The sequence below is a fragment of the Orycteropus afer genome, unplaced genomic scaffold, assembly GCF_000298275.1.
Source record: "Orycteropus afer afer isolate SDZICR_OR568_19922 unplaced genomic scaffold, OryAfe1.0 scaffold00145, whole genome shotgun sequence".
NCBI classification, from domain to species: Eukaryota; Metazoa; Chordata; class Mammalia; order Tubulidentata; family Orycteropodidae; genus Orycteropus; species Orycteropus afer.
The window spans coordinates 3,920,929-3,933,362 of record NW_006921732.1 but is presented as its reverse complement, the minus strand read 5'-3'; the positions used below and the strand labels follow the sequence as shown (position 1 = coordinate 3,933,362).

At 35.6% G+C, this 12,434-nt stretch overlaps 1 protein-coding gene across 1 annotated transcript in view; it reads right to left on the bottom strand.

Annotated features, from left to right (window-relative positions):
- The window catches only part of ZFYVE9 (zinc finger FYVE-type containing 9), a 189,133-nt gene extending 177,050 nt beyond the window's left edge, over positions 1-12,083 (bottom strand). Inside the window, exons 1-2 of the mRNA XM_007945897.2 lie at positions 12,014-12,083; positions 3,625-5,726 (exon numbers count right to left, since the gene is read on the bottom strand). Coding sequence (XP_007944088.1) covers positions 3,625-5,726; positions 12,014-12,083 — 2,172 coding nt within the window. The remainder of the gene's footprint in view (positions 1-3,624; positions 5,727-12,013) is intronic.
- Between the last annotated feature and the right edge of the window lie 351 nt (positions 12,084-12,434).

Genomic DNA, 12,434 nt, shown 5'->3' with positions numbered 1-12,434 from the left:
CCATGCATCTTTGGTTTTCTTCATTCTTTTCTGCTCTGGATGAGGAGACCCGTTGTTGCATCTAGCTAGCTGCTTGCAAGTTTTTAAGATCCTAGTTGCTACTCACTGAAGTAGGATGTGGAACAATGTTTTTGTGTAGTATGTTATGCCACTTGAGCTTGATGTCCCCTGAGTATTAGTCATCTTTTCTGTCATGACTTTCCTGACTCCCTCTGCCATTTATGGCAAATAATTAACTTTCCATTCCTCAATAATCCTAAAGTATTTTGTTAATAGTGCTAGTATGAATGAGGAGAGCTAGCATTAAAGTTAGAAGCGGGTGTTAAACTCAGGTGCTGGCACTAACAAACAGTATGACCTTGGGCATATTCTTTGACCTCTCTTAGCCTCAGATTCTTGTCAAATAGGAAAAATTAACACCCACTCTGCAAGACTGAAGGAGGTCTGGTGGTAGAGTGGTTCAAGCATTTGGCTGCTAACCAAAAGGTCAGTGGTTTGAACCCACCAGCCACCCTATGGGAAAAAGATGAGGTAGTCTGCTTCCCTGAGGATTTACAGCTTTGGAAACTCTGTGGGGTAGTTCTATTCTCTTCCTTACAGTCTCTATGTATCAGAATTGACTTGATGGTTATGGGTTTGGTTTTCTACAAGACTATAAGGAAGATTAAATGAGAATGAAAATAAAGCACACATAATTGGGTTGCTTAATAACTCTATGTTGGGAAGTCTACTCAGAGCAGTAGTTCACAATTTTTTTTTAAGGATTTTTGAAAACTCCTCCAGGAAATCCAGATATTCCTCTCTCTAATCATTCAAATTAGTGTCCTTGATTATGAACTCCTTAAGAATATAAATCCCAATTTATATACCTCTGAATCGTCAGTGCCCAACCCAAATTCTTTCAGATATTAAACACTTAATACACGTCAAAGTAAAGAAAATGTAGCTATAGATATTAAGTACAGGAATTCCTGAATATGCTTAATTTCTACTGGAATGGAATTAATAAATTAATGGAATTTTTCAACATTCAATATTATTTTACAAAATCCTCTTGCTTAGACCATGGAAACCTCAGTCCCCATGACCCTGAGACCAGAAGAACTAAATAGTGCCTGGCTACCAATGCCAAACACTAGGAAAGGGGTTGAAATTGGAAATTCTGGCTAGAGTAGGAGAAAAATGTGGAACAAAATTCAAAAACATAAGTGTTAGGATTACTGGTTAGATAGACACTGGTGAAATTCCTGAGATTATGGCCCCTAGTCACCTTTTAGGCTTGGAATTGAACTCACTCCCATGACTTAACTCTCAGCCAAATAACAAGCCTACAAACTGAAAACTACACTGGGAGATGCACTCCTTAGAACAACCAGCCATAGGAAATCAGAAGGGCAGCATTTGCAAAGGAAAGAAGGAGAAGGAAAAAGGTAATCACAGGGAGGAAGTCAGAAGAGACCAATTACATGGTGGGGATTTTAATGAATGTCACAATACAAAACGTGTATAAGCTGCTGAATGGGAGACAAATCTACTCTGTAAAATTTCACTCAAATTACAATAAAAAGTTAAAAAAAATCATATTGCTTAGGGTATTTTTCTAGCTCTAATTCCATACAAGCTGATTAATATAATACCTAGAATAAGTATACATGTATTTATAAGCCTTTTACTTCCAAGAAGCTAATAGAGTTTTACATACATTATCTCATTAATCCTTACAGTATCCCCGAGGTAAATGGAGAATAAAAGGAAAATAAAGATGGAATTATGAATTGTCAATGTATAAATTCAGGTCACTTAACACAGCAAAATTCTTTATTAAAAATATATTACCTATTCAGCATAAATCTCATCTAATTTAATTTATGCACAGTCTCCGATCATTTTCTAAATCCACATAAGGTACCAATTTACTCATTACAATATGAATATGCTGGTCTGAAGCAAAAATGTTTTTATTATTTGCTTAAGAAAGCAAAAATTTCAGAAAGTGTTAAACACAGTAAGCAAAATGTAGATCAACATAAATATGATGAATCTAATCTCAATAGAGAACTGACTATTCAGGCTGCTGACCATAGGTCTCCTTTAACAAAAATAAGGTTGCAAAATGTTTAGGAATTAGATACATTATTTTCTTCTAGCTTTAATAATCAGAAACCAACAGCCCAGTGTCAGCTTTTTCTTTCTGCCTCCCCATCATTTTTTGACTCTTACATTCATCAGACCTAGCAGTAAATACTGCTGATTGTCCATCAAAAGCCAGTCTCCTTCTTTCCTTGGTTAACAGAATCTCACTTTTGTTCAGGCAATACTGTGTTCAGCCCCAGGGGATCCTGGCCAATCCTGGCAATTCTGTTCCCCTTTGCCAGTAACTGGTCTAAGATTGGATTTATGGCCTAGAACTGACCAATTAATGGAAAAAATAAGCTGCTGGGGATATTTTTCTAGGCTCATTTTGCCCCTAACTGGTTTCTTCGTGCTTGGGAAGCTGTCAGGGTGAACTTGATGTTAGAACTGTGCTACTATCTTCAGACCATGAAGGGATGACCTAGAGAACTTCAGTGAGTCTCTATCTTCAAGTTTCATGCTAGGTAAAATATACGCTATCTTTATCTAAGTCACTGAGGGTCAGACACTCTGTTCCTCACAGTTGAAAGCACCCTAATTAACAAAGATAAATATACCAGGCAAGAAGGAAGAACACAGCAATTACGAAGCACTTACTATTACATGTGCAATCTCATTTAATCCTCACAAAAGCTCTTTGAAAATTATTAACCTTCTATTTTGTTTTTACAGATTAGAAAATTAAAGCTTAGAGAAGCTGTGTGTAGTTAATAGTAACAAAGCTGAGACTCAAATTCAGACCTGACACCAAACTTCACATTCTTTCTATAAAATGCAAAATCCTATTCCTTCCTCGTTTTATCTCTTGTCAAAAAAATTCACTAGTAAACTTATGTGCTACTAATAGAATTTGGGGAGAGCTAAAGAACATTGATTATTCTTACAACCTTGTCGCAACTCATTTTACGTCAAAGTTATGTGGAAGTAAAGACAATATGTGTGTGTGTGTGTGTGTGTAACAGGTTTCTGAATTTCTAGTACAACGGAAAAAATTCTACAGAAAAAACTGGGATAGATTCTAAGTATAATATTAAATTTCTCAAGAATTAAAAAATATGAAGTCAATCACAAATATTTCCTGTACACCAAAGGAAGAACAACTTCCTTATTTCAAATGATTCCATTAACCACATATTTAACAATATAGAAACCACAAAGTTAGCACTTCCTCAATTCTCATCTCATCATGAAAAGAGATTCAGCTTAAGTCTTGGTACAACAACAAAAAGTTACATAAACTCTAAGAATGAGCAAGTTCATTTGTTTATTTAGAAATTAACTACACTAAATAACCAGCTGCCATCAAGTTGATTCCAACTCATGGTAACCCCAGGAATATTAGTGTAGAACTGTGCTCCATAGGGTTTTCAAAAACTACTTAAAATACCATCTCAACCAGAAGTATCTTAACCTTATATTGCCTTTATTACTTTCTAATCAAGCTGTTAAAAAAGGGCATGCCAGGTTTCTGAGCTGATACACACAACTTACCTTCCCACATGCTCTGCAATGATGCCTCCTTTTGGTGAATGTAAACCTGGCTTCACATTTCATGCAATTTGGAGCCTGAGAATCCGGTACCCAAACTGGAGCCACTTCACCCAGAGTGGTAAATGGCTTTCTGGCAGAGATTCCAAACTGGCCAGCTCTGAGATCATTATCTGGACTATCTGGAGCTAATGCAAGGCATGGTCTACTGGAGATCCCAGCCTCATAACTTTCTAAATGTTCCCCACTGGTATCAGGAATAGAGATGTTTCCCAAAGAGGCATTGCATACATTGGTTGCTGAGTTTTCCCCTAATTTTGCTTTCCCAAGAATATCATTTTTGTTTTTAATATTATTTCCATTGTTTGCAGGAAGGTCATTTTGTAAATGGTCTGATAATGGCTTTGGAATGTGAAGTTTAAGATTAGACGGCTGCTTGGGTCTTGCACCACCAAAAGGAACACTTACAGACTGCAGGTTTGCTACTGTCTTGGGGGATGACTGCCCAAGCACTGACGGAACTTGACTACAGAAATTATGTAAATAATTTTTCTTTATTAGGTCACCAGTGCTGTTTAAAAGTAGTCCACTCCCTTCTGTGGCCTCGTTTCCTCTCTGTTCATAAATATTTGAGTAGCATTCTGACTTGCTCTCTTCTATTTCTTTTTCTTCTGTTACTGAATCTTCTTTGGAGGGTAAAGTCTTTGGAACAAAAGCAACAACGGGGCTCTGCATTCCACAGGAATCACAACCATTAGATAGAGAATTTGCTGCTGGTGCATCCATAACAGTGGAGAAATCACATCCTTCACCTTCATTCATGTGAGTTCCTTTTAAATCTAGACCTGCTTCTGCTATTCCATCACACTCTCCTCCATTATCACAAGCATCCTCAGGTTGACTCACTGGCAGAAACTTTTCATATTCTTCATTGACTTGGCTGTTACTCATCTCATTTATTTTAGACAACTTCCAATTAGTCATCTCCTGAGATTCAGAGAAATGCTCTGTCATATTAAGAAATTCTGTAGCGCCAAAGACTTCTTCATGTTCACAATCATCATTTTTATCAGCCCTCATCTCACTGGGCACAAGGCAATCTGAAAACTGTTCACAGTTATCCTTCCTTCCAGACCCATTAGACATGTCTGGATTGAGAAGCAAAGGTAAACCAGACTGGAAGGATTCTTCTGTTCTCTCCTCTGTTCCTTCTTTTTTCATCAAAATCCCCTCACTCGAGTAGGAAAAGGAGTTTGGACTGCTTAGATCTGTCCAAGTAGAGCTGGTTTTGCCAGTGAGAACCTCATCTTGTATATAATTCTCTTGCTTTTTAACAGCGGGACTTCTGTCTGTTGCTTGGGTTGAGATCACTGAATCAATTGTTAAACTTGTAATAGTAGACACAGAGGGGTCTCTAGCTATATTTTCATCATTCTTTAACTGTGAAGGGGAACAGACACTGGCTAGACTATCAGATGAAGTAGTACATAGATGATTAACAGAATTTCCCTCTGCATTTGGTCTAGTCAATGGATCCATTTGATTCTCTGAGTTTGTATCTTTTTCAGTGGACCCATTTATACTAAAACTAAATTGATCAGTTTGTCTGCTTTCATTATCCAGTGAACAGCTAAAAGCATCCATGAGGGATTGATTATTATAATTGTTACAATCCTGCAAATCACTTTGTAATGTCCTTTTATCACAATTATGCATGACGGCTACAACAAGAACGTTCTTCTCATCTGGCAGACAAGTTAGATTTCCACATTTCTTCTCTCCCCCTTCAATAGCACTGCACTGATCGTCTCGATTACAGTTTTTCTTAATTAATTTATCTTCTGCAACAGCATTTTCATCAATCCACATTGTGGCAATCTCTTGATTTAGACTATTGTCTTGTCCATTAGCACAATGGTCCTCTCCCTCTGTGGTCAGAGGAGCTGAATGAGCCAGGGAGAAGACTTTTAGTTGTGGCTGTGACTCATTACCAACTGCAGATTCATTCACACTGGCCAATGCAGAGTTAAATGACAGTCGGTGAGAAGGGGGATCTAGAATCTTATTCCACTTTGTATCCAATAAAGCAGGAGAAACTGTTTCATCTGCAAAAATAAATAATTACATTAAGTTTCTTGGTAACACTGGAAAAGCTATTAGGACTAAGTTAATAAACTGTATTTCTAACTATACAAATAAAATATTCCTAGGATATGAAGGCTTTTAATTTCTGCCTAGAAAATGGTCTTGAATTTATGCAAATATGGCTAAAAGTAAGAAAATATCTTTAAGACTCTTCCTTGAAGTTATATAACTCTAAATTAAACAAGATCAAATGGTAACATAATAAAACACTTCAAACAAAAGAATTCTACCTTAATTTAGAAACATAATTAAATTAGCTTCCCAGATTGCCCTGAACCTAGTTACGGAGAAGACACCCTCAGATTGCCCAGGTCCAAGGCTGGGCAGGGACTAATCTAAGCTAGAAAAAAAACAATTGGAACAGAGATGAGGAGGTAGTAATCAAGTAGGAAGGAAAATGAAGGAATTTTTTTATGGAGACAAAATGTTTCATAATTGGTATCATGATTGGGGTGTGGGTTACATGGATATAGTCATTTGTGAAAATTACAGTTAATATCTATACAATTTAATGCATGTAAATTTTACCTTAAAGAATTGTAAAATTAATAAATAACAGTGAAGCAGAGATTGAAGAGCAAAAAGAAGTATAAGTGAAATAAAAACAGCAGAGTGTCAATCACTGTTGAAGGTGAGTGATGGGCACACTGGAGTTTATTAGACTATTGTGCTTACTTTGTATATATTTGAAATTTTGTCCATAACAAATACAAAAAAGTGTGCTATAATATATGAAATTCCATTCATAACCTTATCACAATGTATTAATTAGGTTCATATTTACACTATTATCTGAGGACATCTTAAAAAAAAAGTATTCATTTACCTTCTTAAATCATGCTACTTATATTCATCGATAAGCATAAAAATTTCATATAAAATATTTACTTTTTAACAGACCACGATTATGACAGCTGTTATTCTCCCAAGTTACAGTACTATTGTGTATGTTTAAATAAATCAGAGAAATAAGAAATACTGTACTTATTGTCTTTCTTGCTTTTTTTCTTACACTAACTGATAATCATGGTCCTGAACTTATGTAAGTATGTTGTGTCATCAGTAGTAAAACTAATTTTCAATGCTACCATGGCAACTTGTTTATATCCCCATTAAAGCATTTAACTATATAGAATGCCATGGTTTGTTTACCTGTTTCATACACTTAATCTGTAGGCCAACCTAAAACCAAACTCACTACCAATGAGTTGATTCTGACTCATAGCGACCCCCACTGAGTTTCCAAGGCTGTAAATCTTTAGGAAAGCAGACTGACCCATCTTTCTTAACACAGAGCAGCGGTGGGTTCAAATCACTGACCTTTTGGTTAGCAGCCAAATGACTCAACCACTAAACCACGAGAGCCTTAATCTCCAGGCAGAAACCTTTTCCCCCATAAATATAAGTGCTTACTTTGCATAGTACATGGTCTACATAAATACATATAAACTACTGTAAGTATACAAGAAATATGTCATAATTGGGTATCTACCACAGTAAAAGCATTGGGCTTAAGCAATATGGTAATTAAATGATAGCTCTGGCCTCTAAGAAGTACATAATCTAGTTGGGAGAATAAGATATAGATAAAATACACATGAATGTCTAATTAGCAGTACAGAATAGCTTAAGTATTTGAAAACTATTACACAGAAGTAGAAAATAAACTTAGAGAAGAAATATTTTCCAGATTGAGGCAGCAAGCTCAAATTCATAGAGGCAGGAGGATCTGATGAGCTAGGTTCCAAAGATAGTTTTATGTAAATTTAGAAAGAGGGAATTCAAAAGTAGGGGCTACAAGGAAAAGCACAGCCTCAAATATAGCAATCTGAAATAGCAGTAAGAAAATCAGTTTCAGTTGAGAGAAGAATTAGCATAAGAAAGGAGTGAAAAGAACTAAAAGTCTAGATAAGTAAAGGCTCTAAAAATATCACATTTTGTTGCAAATGGGTTTAGTATCCTGAGTATTAAATCCTGAGTTCACCCAATTTAGGCTAGTGAAGATTTGGGTTTAGTAATATGTGCTCCCAGTAAGAAAGGAAATCATGTTCCTTAGCTGGTTCCTGGAAATAAAAAGGAGTTACTGCTTCTTACAATAAAAATATTCAATTCAATATTAAAACAGGAATGATTATTTATTAATTTTTTTATTCAACCAACTACTAACTAGGCATAATATTAATTACCTACTATTATTACAGTCTGTGGTATATTTTAATTTAAAGAAGGAAATAAAGTTAACACAAAATGAGAAAGCACTTAAATGTGTACTTACAAAAGTATTAAACTAGATGTTGTAGTTTTAATACAACTATACTGAGATGAAAAAAAATAATTCAAACAAATGCTCATGTACTTACTACCAAGAAGCTAGTTTCTGAAATCCTTGCTCTTCAAAAGGATTTCTCTTTTGTTAAGCAAATGCATCTTCTGTAAGCATTTCAAACTAAAATGACAATTTTTATTGATTCAACAAAAGCATACTGAAAATCACCTACATACAAAGTACCCTACTAGAATCTACTGAAGTCACAAAGAGACTAATGTAGTGAACTAATAGTTCTATTAATTAGAGTCAATGATATTCTAAAAGCTTAGTTTTCATATGATTAAGTTTAGCACTTGTCCAGACACCTGATGACTTAAATAATTGTGACACATATAAGGCCAAACCAAAGAAAAGGTTAAGAAAACACTTGAGTAAATGGTTGTAATTTAGAGGATAATGTATCTTCCAGCTTGGGATGAACAAAGCCCAGCTAAATCCAATAAAATCCCAAATAACTAGATTTCATAATCAGGAATGATCCTAAGAGTTAGCTTTGAGTCATCAAAGATAAAATATGAGTAAAGCAGGCCATCCAGGGATCCTTCCTCTCCCCTTCTCTCTCCTTATGCCCATGACCCCACCTTCTGGTTAAAGCTTGCTCTATCATAAACCCATAGTGGCAAAATCAAAACTAATCTTTCTTTTTAACTGCTATTAAAGAACAATCTGAATTACTGGATATCATAGCTGTTTGGAGATATCTCTGAACTCAATATACTTTAGCAAGAAATATATTACTATGAAAATATGTTTTATGTCATTCGTTGTTAGAAATAGAGAACACAGGGAAAATGGAGGAAGATGAAAGACAGAGATTTAAATACAGCTAATCCATTCAAGTAATACTGACATGAGGATTTTTGGAATAAGCTTTCCTCTTAAATGAAGTCAATCTTAAGCAGACATTTTTAGATAAGCCGTGAGGATATGCACTTCAATTAACTATTCTGGCAGATACTTAAACATAGAAATCTTTAAATATTATGTTTAAAATGTATATTTATTGGATAATCAACATGACACAAGATGTTGTTCTTCTTTTAGTAAATGCAAGCATACATTCTAAATCTTTTCCTTGACCATAATGTGGGGATATTAAAATCAAGTCCAATGACTTAACAATAACATTCAGAGGAAGAACTAACTTTTGTAGCACTATGTGTCTGATACTATGCTAAACCATTTACATGGATTAAACAATTTAATCTTTAAAACAAGCCCATAAGGTAGATCTTACTATCTTCATTTTACAGAGGAGAATAAAGGAACAGAGAAGTTAACAACTTCCCCAAAGCTACCTTGCTAGTAAATGGCAGGATGAGAATTCAGGCAATGTGATGCTAAAGTTTGAACACTTGATACCTACCCTACACAACTACTGTTGGTAGGTACTGTTGGTAGGTGCCATCCAGTTGGCTCCAACTCATAGTGATTCTATGTACAACAGAACGAAACACTGCCTGGTTCTGTGCCATCCTCATAATCCTTGCTGTGCTTGAGCCCATCATTGCAGCCAGTGTGTCAATCCATCTCATCAAAGGTCTTCCCCTTTTTCGCTGACCCGCCACTTTAGCAACCATGATATCCTTCTCCAGGGACTGATCCCTGCTGAGAACATGACCAAAGTACGTGAGATGAAGTCTGACTATTCTTGCTTCTAAGGAGCATTTGGATGTATTTCTTCTAAAACAGATCTGTTCATTCTTCTGGCAATCCATAGTATTTTCACCAACATCACAATTCAAAGGCATCATATACTGGAAGCAGACCACATCCCTAAGGCAGCTACTCAACTGCTCACAGTAGATTCTACCATGGAGTTGATTACCATTCTCATCATGGGGAATAATTACATCCAGGTGCCCAACCACTCAAAACCAGGCTCTGCCAAATTGACACACATCCTTAACTACCACACCTGACAACTTCAATCTTTTCTCCATTTATCATGATGTTGCTTACTGGTCAATTTATGAGATTTGTTTCTCTTTATGTCGAGGTGTAATATCGAAGGCTGTAGTCTTTGATCTTCATCGTTAAGTGCTTCAAGTCATCTTCACTTTCAACAAGCAAGTTTGTGTCAGTTACATACCAAAGGTGGTTAATGAGTCTTCCTGCAATATTGATGCTGCATTCTTCTTCATACAGTGTAGTTTTCAGATTATTTGCTCAGCATAGATCAACACATACTTTTCCTAATTTAAAACCATGCACTATCCCCTCATTCTGTTCCAACAACAGCCTGTTGGTCTATGCATAGATTCCTCATGAGCACAATAAAATGTTCTGGAATTTCCATTCTACACAATGTTTCCATAATTTGTTATGATATACACAATCAATGCCTTTACATAGTCAATAAAACACAGGTAAACATCTTTCTGATATTCTTTGCTTTCAGCCAAATTCCATCTGGCATGAGCAATAATATCCCTCATTCCATGCCCTCTTCTGAATCCAGCTTGAACTTCTGGCAGCTCTCTGTCTATGTAATGCTCCAACTGTTTTTGAATTACCGTCAGCAAAATTTTACTTGCATGTGATATTAATGACATAGTTCAGTAATTTCCACATTCTGCTGGATAATCTTTCTTCAGAATAGGCACAAATATTGATCTCTTCCAGTCAGTTGGCCAGGTAGCAGTCTTCAAAAATTTTTTTTCTTTTTTTTTTCCTTTTTATTTTAAGAGCTTATTTTACGTTCAATGTCATACATACATTTAGTTTCATTCCCTATTCTCTTCCAAATTTCTTGGCATAAACAAGTGTATACCTCCAGTACTGCATCTGTTTGTTGAGACATCTCAGTGGGTAGTCGATCAATTCCTGAAGTCTCATTTTTCACCAATGCCTTCAGTGCAGCTTAAGACTTCTTTCTTCAAGACCACTGGTTCTTCAGCATATGCTACCTCCTGAAATGGCTGAATGTTAACCAATTCTTTTTGGTATAGTGACTCAGTGTATTTCTTCCATCTTCTTTTGATGCTTCCTGCGATGTTCATTATTTTGCCAACAGAATCCTTCAGTACTGTAACTCGAGGCTTGTCTTTTTTCTTCAGTTCTTTAAGAATTGCCAAATATGTTCTTCTCTTCTGGTTTTCTAATTCCAAGGCTTTGTACATTTCATTATAATCTTTACTCTGTTTTCTGAAGCAGCCCTTTATAATTTTCTGTTCACCCCTTTTATTTCATCATTTCTTCCTTTTTCTTTAGCTACTATCCAGTCATGCAAGTTTCTGAGACACTTCTGACATTTATTTTGGTCTTTTCGTTCATTCTTGTGTTTTCAATGACCATTTACAATCTTCATGTATAATGTTCTTAATATCATCCCACAACTTGTCTGGTCTTTGTTCATTAGTGGTCAGTGAATCAAATTAATATAAGCAAGGTTGTGTTTTGACTCTAGTGGACTTGTTTTAATTTTCCCCAACTTCAACTTGAACTTGCACAGGAGCAACTAATGGTCTATTCCATAGTCAGCTCCTAGCTTTCTTCTGACTGATGATATTGAGCTACTCCATCACCTCATTCCACAGATGCAGTTGATTTGATTCCTGTGTATGCCACCTGGCAAGGTCCACATGTACAATCTTCATTTATGTTACTGAAAAAAGTTATTTGCAATTAGTAAGTCATTGGTCTTACAAAATTCTGTCATGTAGTCTCTGGTGTCCACCACTTATCTGTCAATTTGTTGTACCGTGGTGGCTTGCACACTGCTGGGAGGCTGGAAGCTATACCACCAGTATTTCAAACATCAGCAGTGTCACTCATGCAGATAGGTTTTATCAGAGCTTCCAGACTAAGACAAACTGAGAAAAAGGATGTGGCCATCCACTTGTGAAAAAAGTGGCCACTAAAAACCTATGAACAGCAATGAAACATGCAAATATATTCACCAGTATAAATTCTCACCTTCGTTTTGTTCAAATTCATCTAACACCCTGTCCAGGTTGTAAGCTTCTGCTTGGAAGTAATTCTCCATCGGTGAGGAAACACCACTCAAGAGACTTGTTTAAACCTAAGTAGATAAATTTATATTAAACTGTCAATTATTAAAATATTATTTGTAATTCTTAAGTATACAAGGATAAAATCTCTCATAAATCTATCCATAATATGGTAAGCAATAAAACCTGTAATCCCATTAGATATCCTTTAAGATCTTTAACTGAATAAAGTCAAGAGACCTATAATAAACTGACAATCATCAAAATTTATTTAACTAAATGGAGAACACAAACTTGGTAATCATTTCAATAAGACATGCTTCAAAAGATAAATTTCAGATGTTGGGAGAGGAATAGTTTGTTTTGGAATAAAGTTACATTTATAT